We start from the raw sequence: 23,728 nt of genomic DNA, 5'->3' as shown, positions 1-23,728 counted from the left end.
CTCACACGTACAGACTTTCTTGACATTGCTTGCAGTCAGAGACGTTGGAACAGGGGGGGCCGCAGGGGCGAGTCGCCCCCGTGCTGTTATGCATGGGGGGGCGAGAGTATCCTTTCGCCCCCCCCTCCTTTTCCCAAAATAAATGTTTGGTCCTAGTAGTATTTTTCTCAACCAGTAGTTACAAACATTGCAGTGGTGATCACATTGATTAGAAAATCAAATTTATGATTGTCAATACACTGTAAAATGATTGCAAATTCCTAGATGGTATTTTATTTAAATTGTACTACATCTACTGTCAGAGTAGTATTTAATACATACTACGTCATCAAATTCTTGGAATGGTATATTTAATATTTTGGTTCGGAAACTCATTAAATAGCACAATTTTGCATCTAAAATTCCAAATTTTTCCGGGGGAGGGCCCCCGCTCTAGGACTGAGGTAAGTGTGAAACATGTTTTTGACCCCTCCCCCCCCAACTCATGAAAACTTTCCGACGTCCCTGCTTGTAGTTCATGTCTTATTAGAAAACACAGTGCCGAGCGACATTTCAGACGGAATTGGATGGCAGAAATTTTTTTTCCTTCCAAATTAATTTAAACTGCATTTAATTTTCTTTTTAATGTTGAATGGTTTAATCCTTAACCAATCAGAATTCTCTCAGTTCGTATCACCCAAGACCAGAAGCTGTAGATGTGATGTTATTTGCACGTTTAAAAAAATTGTAATTCGACAAAATAGTTTGCGTACAACATTGAACTTATATTTTAATTTGTATAAAATATTTTTATTTTATGTATTGCACACATTTTAATCTTGATCCATAATGTTTATTAAATCCAAATAAATGCCATCATGAAAATGGTTGCTGTAAAAAAAGTTTTAAGTTTATTTGTAGTATTTACCTAAATTGAGTGTTTTAATCAGAAAGTATGTGGCTGTTTGGGGCAATTTTTTCAATTATTACTATTATTATAGTAATTTCATATTTATTTTTAAAAAAATAATATATATTTAGTTTACTATTTAATGTGCTGTAGTTGTAAAACTTGATATTAGAGATATCTTTTCATAAAACACCATCCTAATATTTCAAGTTGTTGGATAAAACCATTAAATAAAACATAATTTTATTCTAATTTTTACCAAATCAGTGTAACACTAAATAAGATAATGTGAGAAGGCTTGAGGCAGAGTCACTCCATCTATGTTAGGTTTCATTTTAGTGTTAAAATTTTATGTTTTAGAATAATTTCTACATATGTTTCACTACATGAGAATTACATATGTTTATATCCAGATGTATGCTTCATGTTACCTCTTATCAGCTATTCTATTTGTAAAATAGTGAAAAATTTATTCAAAATGGGTTTCTTTTTTTACTAATTTAATGGAATTTTATTTTTTACCATAGTTAGATTTATTTGTAAATATATTAAATATGAAAACTAACATAAAACACCTAACATGGCAGATAAATATAAAAATTGCAATAAAATTTTAATAAAACATTGGGCCTTGTAAAGTTAGGGACTTGGAAAAGATTTTGCCTCTGTGTGTGTGTCTGAATTAGTTTTTTTTTCCTTCATGCTTACAGGAAGGACTCAGCTGCTGCAAAGGAGCCGATGATCTTTGGGGATGACGAGTGAGTTTACCAGCGTGACATTGATGCAGGTTTCTCTCTCCACCAGCAAAGCATGTAATGGAATATCTATATAATAAAGGAGAGAGTTTGTGTGTCTGTTTTCCGTGCAGTGCATAGATGGAGGGGCCTATAGTCGTAAAGTAGTTTGGTAGATAGATTCTTTGTGGGGGAGGGGGGGGGGGGGGTAATTCACCTCAAAGCAATACTTCAGAATTCAGTTTTTACCTATAAATATCTATTTTTGCACCAAAATTTCAGTGCGAGTATTTCAGTAGAGAAACAACTATCTGACATATATAATTTAAAAGTCGTGCGTGGCCTTTAACATAGTATTATTCCGAACCTTAGTTAAAACTGCAATCTACATTTAAAAATTTTTTTTTGGTGGTATTTTTGTGTAAATTATTAATGCATTCTTTGTACGTTAACAAAGACAAATGTGTAATACAAATATCTAAATAGTCTTATAAACCTTATATTGTTGAATCCAAGTTAGCATATATTAATTTAAAACCATTCTCGTTATTCTTAATGTTTTGTTTATTCATAAGATGGTTTTTACACACACACACACACACACACACACACACAACCACACACACACACAGACACACACACAGACACACAGAGTCAAGTTTAATGGTTCGCCCCTTCTGCTCCGCAAATATATATATATATTTGGGGAACAGAAGGGGCGAACCATTAAACGTGACAGTGGTGTCCCCACAGGGATGGGCAGTAGATAACGAGCAGAGGTGTACCCATGAAAAAAGGCAGAGGCAAACTAATGTAAGGCGACAGTGGCTGACATAAGAGGCGTGGCAGTGGCGTACCCATCAGGATGGGCAGTATCGTACCCATGAAAAAAAGGACAGAAGCAATATAATATATAGTGCAGTGGCAGACACACAAGGAAGGATAGTTGTAGACCCTTGAGGACTCGCAGTGGTGTACCGAGGACAGGCATGTACAAAAGTAGGGGTAGAAGTTGATTTAAATAGCATGGCAGTCACTGGCTGACTGACTACAGCATATATCTATAAATAAAAAGGCTTTTAATAGTTAACACTGTAACAGCACTTTGTATATTTTGCCTCATTCATGCATAATGATCAGTGCGAGAGTGTTCAATCTGTAGCCTTCAGTGGCGAAGCACGGGGCGCCAGCTAGTACCGTAGAATTCTGTTGTTATGACCCATCACGGTTCCCGGGAATAGGATAGTACATATATTCATAACAGAGAGGTGGTCGTAACAATAAGGTTTGATTGTAATAGTATTATGCTAGTAGGCCTGTGCAAATATTCAAATTTTTTGAATACGAATAATAAACTATTTGTATTCTATTTGACCTCTAAAACTAACACTTAAATATAACGAGTATTCATTTGCTTACGAATAGCATAGCTCCTGAGTTTGTCATATACCAATGTTCACTGCTGAAATTAAGTCATTTGTGTAATATGAATATCCTTTTTTTTTTTTAATGTTTAATGGGACTTCATAATTCAAAAAATGAACAATAAGCAATGTTTTAATCATGCAAAAATTATTCAAAGTTTTATTTTTGCTAGTGGCTCACTAAACAGTAACGAAAAAAATAGCGTAAACAGTTTAAAACACAACATATGTTTCATTTCAAACTTAAAAACCATGCACCAGAAGTAGGAAAAAAAAAATAAACATCAATAACCATGGATTACAACACCACAAAACACTGTCACTCCATTGTGATGGGCATTAAAAGAAGTAAACATCATACTTTCAACGGGCGTATAAATCGATAGTCACAATCCGTATAACACTATGTGATACAGTATTAGTTTACTTGCTGTATACATCTATGATGAAACAGACTTCGCGACTCACAAATATATTAAAAAAACGTAAGAGGTGAAATCAGCAAAAATTGTGTTTATAATATTGCTGAAATAAAAAATACTATTTACCTGGCTGCCATTAACAACAAATGTTTATAAACAAATGTTTAAGTATGTAAATATGAGCTTGTTCAATCACTAGTTTGGGAATAAGCATTAAAAAAAAAAAAAAAAAAAATTGTGGTTTTTTGTAACATAGATTAAAATGGATTTCACAGTATTTTGCGGTTCGCAAAATTTTTTTTGGATTAATATGTAGAGTAAAAGGTTATAGTAATATAAAGCAAATAGGAACTGAAATGAAAGTTTGGTTGGTTAGGTTAAGTTACGTTAGCTGCATAAATACAAAAAAACTATACTTAATAATTTGAATATTTTAACAAACATTTTTCATATAATTATTGTGGCTGACTTAACCAATATTTCACTTTAGTATTATTTGTCTAATTTTCAGGAAGTTATGACATTATGTGAAAATTTTTTTTTAGCAGGATTTAAATTCTTATTCTTACTTTTCAAAGTCTATATTTGTGTTTGCGAATAATTTGATATTCGTATTAAATTCTAAATAAAAAACTGGTTTTTGCACAAGCCTAGTGGCTAGCCAATAGCCTTACATTTTCTTGGTGTCTAGTGTGCACTTGGCACAGTTGTGAGAATGAACTCAAGAACTTGTGCGCTCTCTAGTTGAAAGAGTGTGATAAGGTGATTCCTCTACAGAAGCAATTATGAAGAAAAAAAATTCTCTTCGAAAAAACTTGTAGAAAATTTTCATGGTCCATCTTGTGAGTTAACAGCCCTGCCTACGCAGTGACATATAGCCTTGTGTTGAAATATGGTTTTACATGTTAAATATTATTAGGAGCGAGTTAATAATTTTTCACAGTTACAATTCCAAACAAAAGCTATACTGTTCATTGTCAGTCATGAAGTTTAAATCACGACTGTAAATAAAAGAAAAAAAGAAAAAGTTTTCTACAGATTGATGTTTATATGTTTTAATTATTTATACATTGTAAAAACACTCCAAAACATGTGATGACAATAACTGTCATGTACTTTTTCTCGTAAAGCCATGTTCTGCTCCTTGCAGTGCACAGTGTGGTTTTTGTTTGAAAGCGATATTGTGAATAATGGCTGAGTGGTGCCTATCCTGGAGCACGGCTGGATCTCCTAGTAGACAGGACTGTTTCAGCTTATGTGACCGCTATAATGCTATAATGCTCTTTTAATATTCCATGCTCCAGCTAGTAATTTATCTGTAATCCTCTTCCCTTGAATTACCAGGCAGAACTTTAATTAACTTTCAGATAATTTTTTTTATATGTATTTTTTTCCCCCTCGGATGTCAAAATCTGTTTTTGGGTTCCTCTCCTTTCCCCTTGTTTCCCACGTGGCAGTTGGTTTCCTGGGGGGCTTTATTCCAAGACATTGCGAATAAGCACTACCTTGTAGGGATACAACCATAACTAACTCACAGACCGTATTCCAGAACATGTCCAAACCCAATCCATTTTAGGTAACGAAACAGCAACCGTTTTAATAGACTGTGCCCTGCACAAGGCTAGAAACTGATTTCAATGCATTCTAGCGGTCGTTTGGCAACCATTGGTACATTTGCTACGCCAAAAATCCTACAGGTAGCAGCACTATAGCATGATTTAAATGGTGTAATTTTAATTTTCTCAAATACTTTTAAAGTTGTAATTATTTGTTTTTATGACCGTTAAAGTGTACAAAATGTATTCCAGGATAGTTTTGCCAGCATAAAGTTTCATTTGGCACACCAATACGCTTGGTACATACTCTCAATGATCACAAAAATGACCATATACGAGTTGACGGCACCGGATGCGGTTCAGCCATCTGGACGAAGTCAAGGAAAAAGTGAGCTCTGTGTATGCGCGGAATGTGGGCAACCGGACGTCAATTGATAGGAGGACAAATTCAGTTGCCTAAAAATAAGGGACTGGCTTTGTCCAATCGTGCACTAGGAAATATGGTTGGGGTACAGGCGTAGCATGTCCAACACCTATACCCTTACTTATGTGTGTTGGAATACCGGCTACCAGCTTAGTTGCTGTGAGTCAGGGGCGCAACAACTAAATTTCCAAAGGGGGGGGCAATATACCTTTTTATAAGGAATCATCGATCCCCCCTATTGAAGCGGTGGTCTGGGGGTCCTCCCCCGGGAAAATTTGTATTTCAAGGTGGAAAATGGTGCTATTTAAGCAGTTTTATTATCTAAAAATTGATTACACAGCACTTTCTTTGCCCCCGTTTGCCCCCACGGTGACATGTGTGTGCGCAGGTGGGACGAAGACGAAGACGAGGACCAGGTCACGGATGAAGCCGTGCCCGCGCCGCAGGTCACGCTCGACAAGGACGGGGGTCTGGTCATCGACGAGCGGAGCCTGGTCAGTCGCTCGCCACTCTCACTCACTATCTCACTATAGTCTTCTGTTAGGGATGGGTCGGCACCGATTCTCGGTTCTCGGTTCCATACAGTTCTCAGTATTTCAACCGGCGCCGAGAACCACAGCTAAAATGTCGGCGCCGGCACCCGTACAAATACGTGACGGGACACAGCTATTTGGTGGGATCTAACAGCTGCTTTGTTGTGATGAGTATTTTGTTCTATAGGAACCTCGTTGTACGAGGTTTTACTGTATACTCTTCATGGGTTAAGAGATGGATGGTGAAATTTTTCACACCCCATTGGAAAAGCTGAAAAGGTGTTAGAATTTGGTTATATAATTGATTTTGGCAGCAAGCCTTTTTACCATACCTCCAACTCCATCACTAACTCCCTTCCCACGTGATGTGGCATGAAAGTTCCACTCAGCCTCAAGTCCATCAAGTCCTTTTTGTGATAGCAAAGATTCAGAAAATTGTTACGATTTTTGTATTTCACGGCTGAACCATCTGAAAAAATAGTACAGCTTTTTCAAATTTGGCAAATTATTTCTCAGACATAGGATTAACTTTTTCTGAAAAGCATGAACAATAACAGTATTGTCTGTTAGGCGGGCCGATATAAATACAAAACTTTGGTGAACTAGCTCTTGTATTCCTGTTTCTTGATTGCTTTCCTTGAAATATTCTACAAAAGAGTGCTCAGTAGCTATAGAATCGTTCCAATGAAACCCTTGAGCCTCATTTGTAGAACAAAATAATAATTTTCGGCAAAATGTAATGTTACTACAGCTTCATTTTCTTCCAACAAAGATTTTTTCACAGAAAAATATTGATTGTTTTTTTAGCAACAAAGTCTTTTTTTTAAGGTTACTCAATTGATGCCAAATTCTTGAACAAACTCATCAAATGGTCTGTTAAATGTTTCGAAATTGCATCGGACAACATTAATCCTTTGTTTCTAAGTGATGTCAGTCATTACATGCTCGAAACACTCTGTTAAATATACTTTAAAGTCCTCAATATCAGGGCAGTGGTTACATTCATTTAGAAAGCATGCCTGTGATGGTGGATTGCTAATAACTTTAGCCATATATTCCTTGTAACTTAATAGAGGACTTTCAGAGTCGGGAAGTGTCAGTTTATTTCACCTACCTCCTGAAAACATGAGTTTCATATTCTGGTGTGCAGTGCAGACACAGACAGAATGAGTGCCACTGGCACCAGCAGTAATGCCGTTCTTGGGCATCAGTTATGCAAACTTTGAAAAGCTAAATTTTAAATAAGAAATTTTGTTTTGAAGATATTGTAAATTTCACACAAATTTCCCAAAATCAACCTTTTTTGAACATGGATGGGCTTTCAGTGTTTTACCCATGAAGACATAACCTTTTTTTTCCCAGACATTTGCTTTGAACAGAACCTGTTTAGACACCCAGTGAACCTCAGAAACGAGTCTTAATCCCGCTATTCTCTGGGATTCAACTATAAAATTAAGGATTCAAGTGGGTTCATTACCCTCTTAAGGGAAGAGGAGAACAATTAGATAGATTTCAAAGAAATACTACATATTGTAGCTGTTACCATGGTGCGACTTTCGGAAAATTTTTGTATAGTTTTTCGTTTCATGGTCAATATATTCCAAAACCATCGTCTACTCTAAAGTTTATATATATTTATATATTTATATATTGATATATCACAATTTTGTGGACACGATAACGGAATGTTTTGAAATTTTTTTTTAATAACTGGCATCTCACCTTTAAACTGAAAAGGTGTTTTTTACTGTCTTATTTCAACTTACAAAGTAATTGTTATTAGTGATCAAATTTAATGTTTGAGCTATAATTTTCAGACACACTATAATTTGGTTAGAATGCGTTCCAGAGATAATTCTAATCAACAAAATTATTTTTTGTGCACTATTTAAAATTGTATTTTCTCGAGGTATTTTGTGATAGTGTTGAAGGTGACGAAGTAAAGAGGTCCGTAAAAATGCCTTAATTTTTGTTTGCACAAGATGGTACGAACCATGATTTCGGCCCCTGAGGAACAGTATTTTAAATAGTGATGGGTTAAATCGTATTTTCTTGAATCCGAATCTTGAATTCGTATCTCAAACTGTACTTGAATATATCCCTTGAATCTGATACTAGGTATCAAGGGTCCAAAATAAAAAATGTACAAGAAATGAAAAATATTAACTATGGTGTTGAAACATTCACCTTTATAAATTTTTTATTCATGAACTAAGTTTCCAGTATACATATCATATTTTTATTAATATAATTACATTATAAAAGTACAATATCTTGGTAATGGTAACAGGATAGGTATAAAGAATGAAGAAATAATTGGACCTAGTAAACTTTAGAAGTTATCACTGTTATCAGTGTTGAATTTTTTTAATTTACTTTATTTTTTCTAATATTTATCTTTGAATCTTTTTCCTCGAATATCAAATCCTTCGAATACTAAGGATTTTATGGTATTTGAAGATATGATAGGTCTATTCATAATTCTAAGTGATTGCATAATTAAATATACTATTTTTTTCCTCTCTTGAGATGGGGCGGTGAAACACTCCTAAGACTCTCTCACATGCCGTGCTGATTTTTTAGATTTCTTGCCAACACTATTGTGTGAAGGCTATTTCTGAGAAATTTTGACACAGTGCCTCCCTCCCCCCTCCTTTAATTTGTTCCTTCACAAATATTTCCAACGGTTATTCACTAAGTGTTATAAAATGGTTGGGAAAAGTAGCACAAGAGTTAATTACGAATGTTTGCGCAAACTTTTATGCTTACTATATTATACTTAGTGAGTATTCATTGATAATATTCGTGCAAGGCAGCTATTGTGTTAAAAATTTAAAAACATCCCTTAAATAATGACAAGGAAACAAATAAATCAACATGGTGTGTGAGACGGCCTTGAGGCTGGGTCTCACACGTCCTGTGGGTTTTTCCATTTTTTCAACATTTTTTAAAAAAATATAGGATTCTCCTCGGACATTCATTTTGAACGCTCGCTTGAATTTTGTTGTTGGTTCATACATATTTCCTCACCAGATATTACTAAATGTTATTTTTGATCTGTAAACGTTTACAGAAGTGAGTTGAGTTTTTTTTACTGCTTTTTAGATTTTTTTTTAATGTAGAGACGAAACTCCCATGACCTATCGTGATAACTCGACGGACAGAAGCAGTGCGATGTGTGGCACCGCGCTGTGATGGCGAGGAATGCTTGTGTAGTTTGTGGACGTGGAGGAGGTGGCGAGGCGGAGAGCGCGGCGTGGCAGGAAGAAGGCCGAGGACAGTCTAGCGGCGGCCATCTGCAGCGAGCAGCCACAGCCTCGGCACAGGCGCAGCAAGATGTGGAGGACTGAGGGTAAGTGGGCCTCCCTCCCCACCGTGTCTGATGGCCTCAGAAACCAAGGTCATGAGAAAAGTCCACGCTACTGGAACTCACAAAATGACATAAATACGTCCTTAAAATTGCTTCCACGGTGGGAGGCAATTCAAAAAACGAATGACAACAACATCGGGGAATACAGTTTGGTGTTGCAGCTACATATCTATCATCTTCATCCAAAATTTAATTACACCACTGGATAGCTAAAGGATCAAAGAATTCATTACGCTAAGTAAGGACTGTGACCCATCGTGCGTGGTGGAGGGGAAAGCGCCGTAATATTGAGGTAATTATGCTGCGGTTCGAGATTTTCATTTACAGTAGAACCTCGATGATACGTTCCCGTTTCATACATTTTCCCGTGTCATACGCCGATTAATTTTGGTCCCGCCGAAAGTACTATATTTACAATGGTTTACTTTCCCGGAACATACACTTATAAAATAATTAATTTCCCGTTTCATACGTTTTTATGAAGCGGAAAAGTCCTAAAATTCACAATTTTTTTTTGTTATATTCATCCTGATAAACGTTTTAATGTTTTTATTTTGAAAAACGTTCATTGTTTACCTTTGCAAACGTAAGAAAATAACTTTATTGCACCATAGATATGAATAGTACCAGGAAGACTGTGCACTTCGCTAGTAGCATCTTTGGCAAGAACCCAGCGAGACTAGTGGCGCAAACTAGCAATGATTATGAAAATGGTGCACGCGCTTTACCAAGGCACGGATCTCATATTTTGTGCATTCATTAATCTTTGAACTGAATATACTCGTTTGTTATTGTTTTCTTACGATCGGATTATTTTGTATTTTACGTTTCTCAAGTTAAAATTTTATTGTAAATTGTTTTGTTGCATTAAGTTGTTTGTAAAATGAAATAAACAAGCAAAAATTCCTGATTTTCTTTTTACAATAGCCTAATTTTTTTATTTCTAATTTAGGCTTGGTGACTTTTCCCCCCCTCCAAGAAAGGACTTCATAACATTTTGTAAGGCCACTGTTTCTCATGTCAGCTTTACTTGATTATGGACTGTATTTTACATTTCTGGTGGTTTTATATATGTATATATAATGATGAATTCATATCTTTCATTAATATAATGCAATTATTTACACATTATGTATTTAAGTTTAATCTGATACTGTGCTGGTATGCTAGATTGAAAAAAAAAATTATTATTGCTATTCCCTTTTCATACACTTTCCCGCATCATACACCATTTTTGTGCCCTCCGTTGAAAAGTGTATGACAGGGGTTCTACTGTAGTATAGTTATAACTTTTGACTCGAAGAAGCTACGACGTTCGTTTGAGTTTCAATCGTCATCTCTTGTCAAAATCTATAGATTGCATACAAAACGTTAGTGTAAATAGTTACAGTGAATGTGTTAAAATAAAAAAAAAAAAGCATTTTTTTAATATTTTTGTATAGAAAATATTAGCTGTTACATACACGTGTTCACGTACAACACATGGCCGTGTCTATGAGATAGCCACACCCCATATTTCATTAAATACAAACAATTTAAGTATGTCCATGTAAATCACATGGAAATTATCTCAGAAAAATTTTAGTTTTTTAACATAAAAATCTTCTTGTTCCTGTGAATAGAAGATCTGTTTTGTTTCCTGTTTAATTTATCTTATTTCATATAAATATGACAGTATGATATAAAAAGTTGTAAGAAAATTTTATTTAATGTTCATGAATAGGTTATTCAATTGTTTTATTGGTAGGCCTTTGCGAATATTAGAATTTTCGAATACAAATAGTAAATTATTGGTATTCAGTTTGACTTTAAATACTAACACTGAATTAATGAATATTCAATTAGCTACGAATATTTGACATAGCATTCTACTTGTGCAATATAAATTCCCAGTTTTTTTTTTAATAGGATGGCATTACCAAAAACATGTACAATATTCTGTGTTTTAAACACGCAAAAAGTATTTCACTACTGTCTCACGCCACATATGGATGTCGTTTATAGTCTGAAACTAAGGTGTTAAATCCAGCTTTTAAGGTATTCTGCTCCCAAAATAAAATCTTCGGAATCTTCAAAGTTCTTTAATATTCCTAAAGATGAAGTCAACTTTCCAAAGCTTCGCACACCCCAAATGAAGTACCCAACCTGTAAATGCCATCTTTGAAGTTGATTTTCTTGAGATTTTCAACAACTTTTAGATCATATTCTAGGTCTTTGATCAAATATTCAACAATCTTTACTGCTAATGGCGTTTTATGTCAGCTCTGATTATCTGGAACCTCGGTTTATCGAAGCTCCGTTAATTGAGACTGTACTGTAATTGGATATTAATTGGATGTTTTGCTAAAATAAAAAAAATAAAAACAGGCTTCGCGGAAGCCTATCTCTAGTGCAGGCAGCCAGGCTAAAACCAGAGACCACCATGTATCAAACATGCTTCATTGTGGAATGTGCATGGCGACCAACAGAATGTTCACTTGGCTGTCGCGGGATTTGGGCGAGCGAGGTTTGCTGGTGCAATCGTGGCGCTATGCTGCCCGCAGAGACGCTGAGGTTCTACCGCGCCCTGAACGCGGTGGGCACGGACTTCATGATGATGGAGTCGCTGTTCCTGGATCGCACCAGGCGGGAGCTCAAGAAGAAGTTCATGCGGGAAGACAAGATCAACCGGGAGCTGATTGACCGCACGCTGCTGAACCCTGGCGTGGTCAGCACCACCGACTTGGAGCGAGAGCTCGGTGAGCCACCCTTGCCGTCGGAAGTTAGCTGGCACTTGCCAGGATCCTAAAACAGCGATCGTCAAGGAAATAGCTCTTTATTCATCTATAATTTTAACACTAAACCAGGAACACGTTTGTCACAATACTATGCATTACATTAGACCCTGGTTTCTACATATTTCAAGGGACCAGGGAAAAAAATATGTAAAAACCGTGAAAATGTGAGAAAAGAAAAGTGTAAAAAAATTTTTTTTATCGTCTCTCTATGATGGGAACAATAAACAAATATACACTATACTTAATAAAATGTCAGACAGAGATGCTTACATTTTTATATGTATATTAACTAGAACTCCATTATCTCACATTGTGAAAATAATAAATCTATCTAGTCTTGAAGTTCTTCACAGTTGTTTAAAGTGGAACATGAAATTTTTAGTTTTGAGTAAAAGAAGAGATTGTTGAAGCATCTCAATATGTTTACTTGTTATTGTAAAACTTTCATACACAATTTTTTTTGAACTTTGTGTATAATCACTTGTTACTTAATAATTAATTAATGATTTTTATTGGAATTAATTCTATTGAACCAACACTACTACTTTAAAAACTATTGTTTACAATTAAGAAAAGAAAAAGTTAAAAACATTTCCGTTGCAATATTTGGAAATTCAGTGTTGCCAATGGCCTTTCCAACATATTTCTAATGTGAAACGAACATCACCGAACATGCAGGAAGATGCCATATTTACAGGAATTTTGGTATGTTGCTTTACAACATATTTTAATAATTGTTCAGTTATCCACTGTTTATGTAAAAACCACATTAAAAAAAAAACTATTTTCATGCATAATACATTAAAGTTTAAAGGGAAGAGATATCAAAATGAATTTAATTTTCGCTTTCACGTCACCAAAGTTTTGGTTCATGGCTGTATGGATTACCGTGGCATGTGGCACTAAAAAAAAATGTACATACGTTGTTTACAATAACAAACGAAGCTGCAATGAACACACGCTCACACAGTAACATGTAATAAATAAACTTAACACTATTCACTTTCAACTTTTATTATTCCATCTAAACTTTTTGGATGGTTTGATTATTAAATGCGGCACTCTTTCGACGAAAATTGCGTGAAATGCTTTCACATAAAGCAGGACAGCAATGCATTAATACTATAGGGAAAAAGATGGTGCTTGTAAAAAAAAATATGTTAATCACAGGAATTCGTAAATCGCGGGTACTTAAAAATGAGGTGCTGCTGTATTTTTCAGTTTCATCCTCCAGGAAACTTCTTATGTTCCAATAAAAAAAAAGACAAGTTTCTGGTAACACAGATGCTTGCTTAAGAGGTCTTTCTTGAGTCAACTTGTGAAAGTGTTTCTTTATGTCCAGCATCAGGAAATATAGAATTACTGGAAAAGTTAGGGAATTAGGAACTAATGTAAAATTCAAGGAAATTTATATTAAGCCGGAGAATTTAAATGATCTGATTATACAAAAGTTTGTTCTGTATTGCTAACACATTAACAGTAGCATGCCCATTGTACTAGGGTTCATTCGTTGTTTATTGCAATGCTGGTGTGCATAGGATTTTTTTTTTTAAGAGACTTGTTGTAGTCTGGAAAGGTGTCTCTGAGTGCGATTTAAGGAGAAACACTTTTTTCATAGTTTTCAGCCGTTTGGTTACAGCGTAAACAGTTCTATCGCATCATTGAAGAATCGGTAAGTTACTTTGGCAATGTTAGGAAAAGTGTAAAAATTGGTTTTTGGTTTGTTTCTATTAAAATATTACATGTTTTTGTTAGCAAATAATGGATAAAAGTTCTGGAGAAGTGAGGGTAAAGTCAGGGAATGTTGTTTGGGGGTTTTTCTGGACTTTCTGTTCCTTGTTTTCGTAGGAGAAGAAAGACTGAAGAAGATGAGGGAAGAGGAGCAGATGCTGGAGAAGGCGCGGCTGAAGAAAGAACGGAAGGAGCGCAGGATGACCAAGAACAATCAGAAGCTACTGGCGGAGAGGAAAGAAAAGCTTCTGAACAACAAAATACTCTTCAGAAATAAACGAAGTTAGTTTCCCTTCTTAACGTAAAATACAGTAGAGTCCCGTTATAGCTAGGTGTCACGGTTCCGGGTTTGATTCTCGCTATAACCGTGTCCTCGCTATAACCGAATTGGACAGATTTTGGCCCCCAAAAAATAAAAATAAACCGAAAATAGCATAAAAAATGTGTTTGAACCTGTATAATTGGAAAATAACAGGTTTTATTAACGAAATCTTAATTTCTGTGAGCAGATGTGTGAATTCTCTTTAAAACGATACCCCACAAGTACGGATGCGATCACCGATTGCGTCAAAATAACCAGAATACCCTACCACGCCACGTAAGTATAGCATCTCATCCCGCACCCTTATTTTTAGAATGTCATGGTGGGAAAAAATGTTTTTATTGCAAATCTGCATGGAAAAAAAAATAATTTAGTCGTGATTTCTTTTCTTTCAAACAGTAACAAATCGTAAAGAATTACCAAAAAAAAAAAAAAAGCTACTTATTACAGCCTTGGCATTTGTGTTAAAAGTGTACAGAAGGCAGGCAACTGCAATGTGGCAACATCACGCAAGTAGAACGTGGCATCGGCGCGCGCGATCGAGAACAACACGCCGTGTGTGCGCGTGACCTTGCCCAGCTCCAAGCTTTTACTGTCACAATCTTCTGCGTCCATTACCGTGCGCTGGGGAATGACCTCGTTCAAACAAATAAACGATAAAGCACGCGAGTCCTAGCCACGCATAATAAAAAATATTTTTATTACATGCATAAAAAAAAACCTTGTGCCTAAATATGGCATATTCTACATAAAAATATAAATTAGGTTAACACAAATACAGCATTTATTTAGGCTTAAATAAAGTGACGTACAAAATCACACACAATAAAATTAACAAAAGAATAACATGATGTCACAGCCGTCGGCCAAGAACGGACTTTCACTTCCTGTATGTAGTCGTAGAGTTTTTCCTCTATCTCTGGAAACTTTGCTACCGCACCACGGAACGCATGTCTATCGCCACTGGCCGAAAGCAGTTTGTCTTTACTTTTCCTCCAATCCCTCACACATGATTCGTTGACATCATATTTTCGCTCAGCAGTACGGTTACCGATTTCTTCAGCTTCACTGATTATTTTTAATTTTTCCACAACTGTGAAAGAATGCAACTTTTTACAATTCATTACAATACTTGCAGCCAACACACGTGTAAAACCACTAGGTACTTTGCAAATGAGGATAGGACAGTGCGTGGGAGCGCGCGTATGTAACCAGCGAAGCTGCAGTGTGACAACGCTATGAGGAATGTGACCTTGACTGTCTGCCGCTTCCTTCCCCTCCTTTTCCCCTACCCCTCTTCTCTATCGCAGCAACCTCCAGTCGCGCCGGGGTTATTTCGTCACCGTGCAAAAATGGCCCAAGACCCATGTAACACCCGCACCCTACTTTTTCGAACCTGATTTTTTTCAAAAAGGTGCGGGTGGTACATGGGTTTATACGGTATACTTTTTTCATTTAGAGAAACCTGTAAACTTTTTTTGAAAATAAATTTGGGATTAAACTCAAACCATCACCACCCCCTTCCTGGACAGATACCCCAACAACTGACCGAAACAAAAGTTACAAGAAAACTGTCCTAGCGATTCGGAAATAAATATGGTAGTGCCTACTATTTGTCAGATAGTAAAATAAATAACGTGAATTGTTTGTAAACGTGTCATGACAAATATTTCCAAACAAGTTTATAAATACATATTTGTGTATTATTAACGCGATCAATTAGCAATAACTATAAAGACGGCTCTGACTTTTTTGTGCTAACATAGTTATAAACAATGTTATTATTCGTTAATGAAAATGTCCCAACAAATTAAGAGCATTTATATTTAAAAAAAAAGTGCACATTGTTATGTTTAATGGCGGGAAAAAATATATTTTATCTATTTTCTAAATAATAAGAAATGCATACAAGTATGTATATTCAAAGGCTTGGTTTATTCGAGTCGAGCATACCTTGGCCTTGATGCCAAGCGGAAGTTTGATAAAAGAAAGAAAGGACGGGATTCTATTTTTAAAGCCACGCACTTAAATGGCGATTGCAAGGCTGAAGAATGTGACAGGTGTCAACGGCAAGATGTCTATTGGCGAGCGAGATATAGCAGACAAATAACCAAGGCGCGCTTCACGCGATCACGCCGTAAATTCCTCAAAAAGACCTCGTTATAGCCGTGTTCTCGCTATTACCGTGCTCGCTATAATGGGATTCTCCTGTAATGTATGTTGTCTACGTAAAGGTTGAAAACACTTGCGGGAAAGGTAGGTGTGTGTCGCTAGCTCGGAGGTGTGTCGCGTGTGCAGATTACAAGAGGACGCGGCGGAAAGAGCGGTCGCCGCCGCCGCCACGCAAGGTGCTGCCCCCGAGGAAGGCTGCGATGAAGCAGCGGCGGGGGGAGCAGCCGGAGGGGGGCGAGGACCTCTGCCGGCTGCTGGAGGAGTCCATCAGCCGGGAGCTGGCCGGCGAGAGCACGCCCCAGGCCGCGGTCACGCAGGTCACCACCACCCCGGGCGCCCTGCTGGTGCTGTCCGCCCCCTCCGCCACCGGCCGGGTCTACAAGGTGTTCATGGTGGACTGAGGAGCCCGCCCCGACGCCCCCCTCCCGGGAAGCGACGCAGTGCTGTGATACATCGTTAGTCGTTACTGTTACGTTCGCGCTGGTTCCGGTTTCGTGAATCTCCAGACTTGACAATGGTTTTGCATCATACTGAACATAGATCATTGCTGTAAATTTTTTGTTAGTTTTTTTTGTTCGTTTAAAAGCATGTGTGTGTTCGTTTTTTTTACTGCCACAAATTAAATGATTATTTTGAAATACTCAGCAGTTGTCAAATGTTTGGAATTTTCCTGAAGATTTCAATGGTTAATATGAATGGTGTCTACAGGTCTTGAGAAGCAATGCAATTGAAGGACTATTCACAAAGATCTTGAAAAAGTTTGCAAATAAACAGAAACAGTGCGGTAAGTCAAGAAACTAATTTCTAGCAGCCTTTTGCTAACTTGCATTTTGTTTTTTTTTGACATCTTTCTTAAGTTTATAGTCACTCAAAAAATAGGGTATAAATATTTTGAGAATGTCTACTGAAATCATGTGAAAGTTTCGAGTTTCTAGCTTTCTAACAAAAATAGTCACTCTGTTACATAAGAAAATCTTATTTAAATTTTCTGAAAAAGACCTGAACGTGGTTCACCAGGTATTTGTAGATACCTGGATATATCATGTTTGTAATTTGTACACTTTCATTCATGCTGTCATATATTATAATTTTATAATATAGGTATGTAGTTTGGGTGGTTTATACACTAGAGTTAAATTTATAATTATTTGCTGAGGCACAATAAATTATTCAGGTACATTATCAAATTGTTACAAAAACAGCTTGTTTGTTTTTTTTAAAGATATTTTTGTTGTAATCATTGGATATAGTAGTAGTGGGTTGAATGAAAGGACGTGTCAACATCTAAAGTGGGAAAATATACTTCTGACAGTTTTTTTTTGAGCCAGACTTTTCCATGACTTTTGCAGGTTGGTTTTTCCGCACACCTCAAGCCAGTCTGATGGTTCACATGTCACACCAGCGGGCGACTACTAATATTCCATAATCTTTCCGGTCGGGAACTGGTATGCAGCTCTAGTGGAAATCCTCGCAGGGCCAAGATGAGTGCCATAGCCTTTTCTTCCTTGCCCCAACCGTTTACTTCTTTAGCTGCCTCGAACCGTCTTCTATGCACTGTCCACGAAGACTGACCATCGAAGTTGGGTGGCTTGAATTATGTGTGGCCGGGAATAGCCCTCCATCTTAACATCCTCGGAGTTACTCTTCCGGTTCGTAGTAGCTCTAGCTTCCTTAATCAACTGACAGCACTCCTCAACCACAGCTTTTACATGCCGTTCGGATGCCTGTTCAAGTTGAATTAACTGTTGTTCCTGTCGGGCAAGTTGCTGTTCTTGTTGTGCAAGGTGCTGCTCCAAACTCTGCACTTTGCCTGCCAACTACGTATGTGTTGGTTTCATCAATCTCCTTCCTTTATCTTTGGTTCTTCTTTATGTCCTTTATCTTCATCTTCATAGCATTCTTTACCTCTTCTTGGCAGTTCATTTCATTCTTCATTTCTTCTTTACTATTATAAATTTTATTATTCAATTCCTCTTACCCCTTCTTCATTTCTTCAATTTTATTATTCATTTCGGCCATGAAAGCCATTATGTTTTTTAAGTTCATCAGCCGCCTCTTTCATATCTACATACATAACCAGCCTAACACTACTGTCCTATGAACTACACTGTAATTTCCCCTACAAGCTAACGAAAACCATCCATCCTCGGCGCTGTTATCTATCGCTGAGCAGCGGCCTTGGAAATTCCGTGGGTCGCCACGCGGAGTGGCATGAATAAACACGGGCCTTTTTCTGGACTTTTCGGGCGTCGAGTCGGCCCACCTGCTCTCGTTGGTTTGAGAAGGGCGCCACAAGTATATAAGCAGCGACGCCGGCTACCATGGGAGTTCCGAGCAAGTTCTGTGAGTGAAGGGAAGTGTGACATTGGCGAAGAGGGTGAGAGACCCCCTTCAAGAGTGGGGCGACGTGGAGCAACTGGATTGTGAGAGTGCAACTGAGTGGCGTGAGACTGTGTGTAGACAGGAGCGAGGTAAGGGGCGAACCACTGTTGAGCCTAGCTCCAATGAGGAGTGCGAACTGTGGAACTTGACAGACATTGAGTGACTTGCAAATAAACATTTTTAAGTGCCAGGATTAGTGATCGGACATTTTAAGTACAATTATTTATTATTAATGTAAATATTAGTAATTAATAAAAACTGTAATAAAATAATTAGGCTATCCCTTACGAACCCAGTTATCCCCACATTAGTTTGTAACAATATATAGTTTTTAACCAGATGCCAACAACTCATGAAGGATTGGAAAGTGATCGAATTTGTCTTCAATACTAGATGGAATTTTCCTGGATAATATGGTAGTATCTATGGAAAAATGTTAGGATTCAAGCATCCCCATATTGTGGAAATGGTTTTTGGAACTGCTAGAGCTCCAACAGCAATGTGTTGCTTTTTATAGTTTACCATGATTTCTGTTTTTGTTATATCAACATTGGAGCAAAGGGAAGAAACATAAGTAACGGTATTTTCAGGGACTCGGGGATGTACGAAAAACCGGAAAACGGTTTGTTGCCAAATGGTGGATTTATAGTGGGGGGCGATGTTTTTTTTTAAGACATATCTATTGAAAACATATTCACATAAAACTTTAACAGTGAAACAAACCATTTCCAACTATAGATTGTCGAGAGCCCGAGGAATAGTAGAAAATGCCTTCGGGATGCCATCAAATAGACTGCTGTGGAGATAACTGAGAAAATTATTCTTACTTAGAGTGCATTGTATAATTATTTGGGGATCATAAATACGAATGTATACCTTCCACGAGGTGGCTTGGACATTGTAGATGTGGATGCAGGTGTAATTATTTCTGGATCGTAGAGACAAGACGTAACTAACCAACTGCCAAGTTTTGATCGTAATAATGTGACAAATCATACATACAAGCGAGCAAGAGAGCTATGAGACAGATACCTATGCTGACTATTTCACCAACTCAAGCAGTGCAACTGCAAAACAGAAGGGTTAATGAATATGTATTATAAGTATTGATATTTTTGTCAAATTATGTAACAAACTTCTTGAAATAAATAGTACGTAACAATTTACATTATCTCCTCCCCGATGTTAACTGTAGGTTCCAGTTGAGCCATTTAACGTTAGATTCGCAAACAGAATTTAATCCGGTACCCGATCTTTTGGAATCAGCAATTTTTTTTCTTTATTTTCCTGGTTCAGGAGTCATTCAAAATTTTTTTTTTTTTGCTTCCGTCACACCAAAGTTAGGTCGATTGATCGCTTCTACCAACTCGAGCTAAGCAGCATCCTGATAGCCGATTTGAAAATGACACAAACACTTTTTTTTATGAACTTATAAAGTTGTTTCACACGACCGCTTGGACAATTTTTGAAAATACATAGAGGCACACGTTGCAGTTGTGGAAGACGCGCCCGCCGGTCCGTCTGATCACACTGGCCGAGTGACGTCAGGGACAACTGACGCGTGAGCCAGGTGGGTGGGGGGGGGGGGGGGGTGGAGTGTGACTTATGGCCAGAGAGAACAGAAACCGGTTCCATCTTCACCGTATCGTTCAAATCACTCGCCAGTCACTAGACCCATCGTGTGGGAGAAACTCCAATTGCCGAGACTTGAGACCCAGTTTCTTGAAGTAGTTTTGGGCCCGCCCGTTAGACAGCAGCTTTCGTTATATATATATAAATAGAGAGAGAGTTACGAATGTGAGCAAGGCCACGACATGCGCAGGTGCAGAGCTGGCTGGCGGCTGCAACATGAGATGCGCCGTGCGCACCTGGGTCGCCGCTTTATCTCCCTCCAGCCCTCCGCTCCCCCCCGCGTGACACTGTTAGTTTGACATCCGAAACCTGCCAGTTGCGGAATTACGCGAGCCGCCGACACGTGTTTTCGAGAGATTTCTGCCGTCGGGACAACTCGGAATGACGCGACTGGCCCCGGTCGCTCTCGTGAGTTCTGGAATTGCGCCGGGGCCTATATATATGCCCGAGAACGTCAGGGCAGGGAGTCAGTGGAGTTCAGAGAGAGAGTTCAGGCGGGAGCTTCCGGGGCGATAGTGCCTCGGGTGCGGCAGAGTAGCGAAGTCCTTGGACGAAGGTTCCAGGACAGGGAGTGAGTGAGTGAGTGAGTGAGTGAGTGAGTGAGTGAGTGAGTGAGTGAGTGAGTGAGTGAGTGAGTGAGTGAGTGGAGTCGGGAGTTTTCCCGCGGCGAAGTTTCTGGGCGATAGTGTCGCGGACGCAGCGAAGTTGCGAGCGAGGCGTCGAGCGGATCCTCGGCGAAGGCAAGTGTCGGCGGCGACGGAGTCCCGCGGCGGAGACCCACGAGGGGAGCTGCGGCAAGAGTTGCGCCCGAGGTGCGGCCCAGCGAGGTGTGTGGAACGAGTGACTGGGGAATAGACCTTTCTTTAAGTGTAATTAATTATTTGCCATTTTAGACGATTATTTGTAAGTGACATAAGTGGTGGCCATCAATAAAATTGTGTGTGATAAAAATCTTTAATTGGGCTATCCTTTACGAACCCGCGGTAAATCGTAACAATATATATATCCGGAGATTTTTTTTGCTATTAGTTATGGGCCCGCCCAACAGATAGCCACACATGTCGCATGAAACATGGTTTCAGTTTCCACTGCAAGAGTCGCACTTCTATATCTACCTCATTGTTCTGTGACAAGACCTAGTACATCGCAACGACTCGGCAGGTGTAACAATACTGCCTTCACGCCGAAGCAAACACAGCAGGAGAAACAACGGAGCGGAAATGAAATAACGGCCACTGGCAGCAAACGAACTGTCCCATGCCTTATCTCGAAGCAGCGATATCCGTGACACCAGGGGCGAAGCCCCCGGGGGGGGGGGTTAGGGGTTAAACACCCCCCCCCCCCCCCCTTAGCACAAAGCTTTAATTAATTTCTTATTCATCACTCAAATTTCATATTAAAATTAAAAAAAATTTTTACCATTACAATATTTAAATTTAAGTACCGAAAACTGCTAAAATAGCACTATTTTACACCTTAAAATCCAAATTTTCCCGAGGGAGAACCCCCAAACCCCCCGCTTTATTACGGGGGGGGGGGGGGAAATGCTTCTTAACACCCCCCATACACAAATTCTGGCTACGCCACTGGTCTGAGGTAATCTGTCCAACTTTATTTGATGGAGAAATATAAAGTCATATTAATTCCAATATCCGTCAAATGTAGTGAAACATAGTTGGGGACGAAAATTTTTAAGGGTGTTTCAGCATACTGCAGAAGAAAAAAGTGGTGCGTGTTCTAATGCACGTGCGTTAGAAGTTGTAGGTATGTATTTACTTGGCTCAGTAAAAAAAAACTAACTTTAATTTTGCATGCAAATAATAATATAAATAAAATAATAAAAGGACTGAAGTGATATTATAAATGCAATTGGTTAAGTATAAATAAATTCAACAAAATTAAAAAAAAAATAAATAGGTAGGTACTCAATATTCAATATTAACATAAACATGTGTATAAGTTAATTATTTAATTTAGTAAATAAACTGAGATAAATTAAAATTAATAATGAAAATAAATATACGAATGCTGAGTGTTTATTCTAATCTATTAAGTTTAATTATTTATTAACTAATATTGAAATAATTTCTAAAGAAAATATAGGTATTATACATAGCGAAACATAACCTCACTTAAATACATACGAGGGGCGTAGCCGGGGGGGGGGGGGGGGGGGGGTTAGGGGTTCAACCCCCCCCCCCCCTTTAGCACCAAATCTTTAATTAATTTCTTATTCATCACTCAAACAAATTTCATATTAAAATTAATAAAAATTTTATCATTATAATATTTAAATATAAGAACCGAAAACTGCTAAAATAGCACTATTTTACACTTTAAAATCCAAATTTTCCCGGGGGAGGACCCCCGGACCCCCCCCCCCCCCCCCTTTAATACAGTGGGCCATGCTTCTTAACACCCTCCATACACAAATCCTGGCTACGCCACTGCGTGACACTCCTGCCGCCTGTCGCAGCCCACAGCGGTGTCAATTTTTTTCTAAACCTAAATTAAAACTAAGTGTATTTGGGAGGGGTTTGGGTTAGGGATAGACTCTTAAGTGCGTCTCAGGCTGAAGCCTATACGCTCTAATCATGCAGGGTTTAAGCCATGCGGGAGAGGGAGCATGCATCATGTGCTAGGAGGGGGATTGGCCAGCCATGGCAGCAATTGGCGCCATGACTAACTCCCCTCACTGCACTTACATGCGGGATGCAAAATTTCATGCATTATTGACAAGCAGGTTGATTACAGGAAACAAGGATGGTTCCGGAAGAAGAGTTGGGCAGAGTAGAAAATATCTACTAAGCAAGGGTGGGCACTTGGACATTTTTGTCCGCATTGGGGGTTTTGGGCATAACTGGTTGTTAGGGGGCGACTATCGTCGTTTCCCGCCAGGCTGCCAGCCAGCCAAGTTAGGTAACTTAATTAAAAGAACATAATTATATGACCGCAGCACCCAGGTTGCCCCAGCCGCGGCGGCCATGTATGTCCGACACATTGTGATTGTGCTGCCAGCCTGGGCATGTCAACCATTGGCTAGTCCAATGTTGCTTACTTTCACCGCACAGCTGTGTCACTGCGTTATCAGTTCTTTTATATCGTTCCGCCGCCGAGCGATAATCAAGAAGCTGCTCCTCTTTGAAACGAAACAAAAGATCCTCCGCTGACCAACGTGCATTCGTGTCTGCTCGCAGTCTAATCAGACCGTTAGCCCTGGTGGGTTCTCATGTAGGTCTATATGTATGGTTACTGTTGCAACAACTGGAAAAAAAAAAAATGAACTGCGCGTTTTGCAAACGTGTTTCCAGAGAATTCTTTCGGCAATAAAAGTGTAATTTTCGTTTGATTACCTACCAA

At 38.3% G+C, this 23,728-nt stretch overlaps 1 protein-coding gene across 6 annotated transcripts in view; it reads left to right on the top strand.

The window, feature by feature from the left end:
- LOC134540498 (trichohyalin-like) overlaps nt 1–17,142 on the top strand; it is a 34,431-nt gene extending 17,289 nt beyond the window's left edge. For 4 of the 6 annotated variants that reach the window (XM_063383319.1, XM_063383318.1, XM_063383316.1 and 1 more), the window contains exons 6-11: nt 1,600–1,647; nt 5,838–5,943; nt 9,199–9,334; nt 11,896–12,090; nt 13,978–14,142; nt 16,481–17,142. In XM_063383319.1, the coding sequence (XP_063239389.1) occupies nt 1,600–1,647; nt 5,838–5,943; nt 9,199–9,334; nt 11,896–12,090; nt 13,978–14,142; nt 16,481–16,755 (925 nt within the window). In that variant the 3' untranslated portion in view covers nt 16,756–17,142. Of the gene's footprint in view, nt 1–1,599; nt 1,702–5,837; nt 5,944–9,198; nt 9,335–11,895; nt 12,091–13,977; nt 14,143–16,480 lie in introns of those variants that run through there. The other 2 variants (XM_063383320.1, XR_010076447.1) reach the window with 2 other exon arrangements.
- The last annotated feature ends 6,586 nt before the right edge of the window (nt 17,143–23,728 follow it).

The sequence above is a fragment of the Bacillus rossius genome, chromosome 16 (assembly GCF_032445375.1).
Source record: "Bacillus rossius redtenbacheri isolate Brsri chromosome 16, Brsri_v3, whole genome shotgun sequence".
NCBI lineage: Eukaryota > Metazoa > Arthropoda > Insecta > Phasmatodea > Bacillidae > Bacillus > Bacillus rossius.
This window is presented reverse-complemented; position numbering and strand designations above follow the sequence as displayed.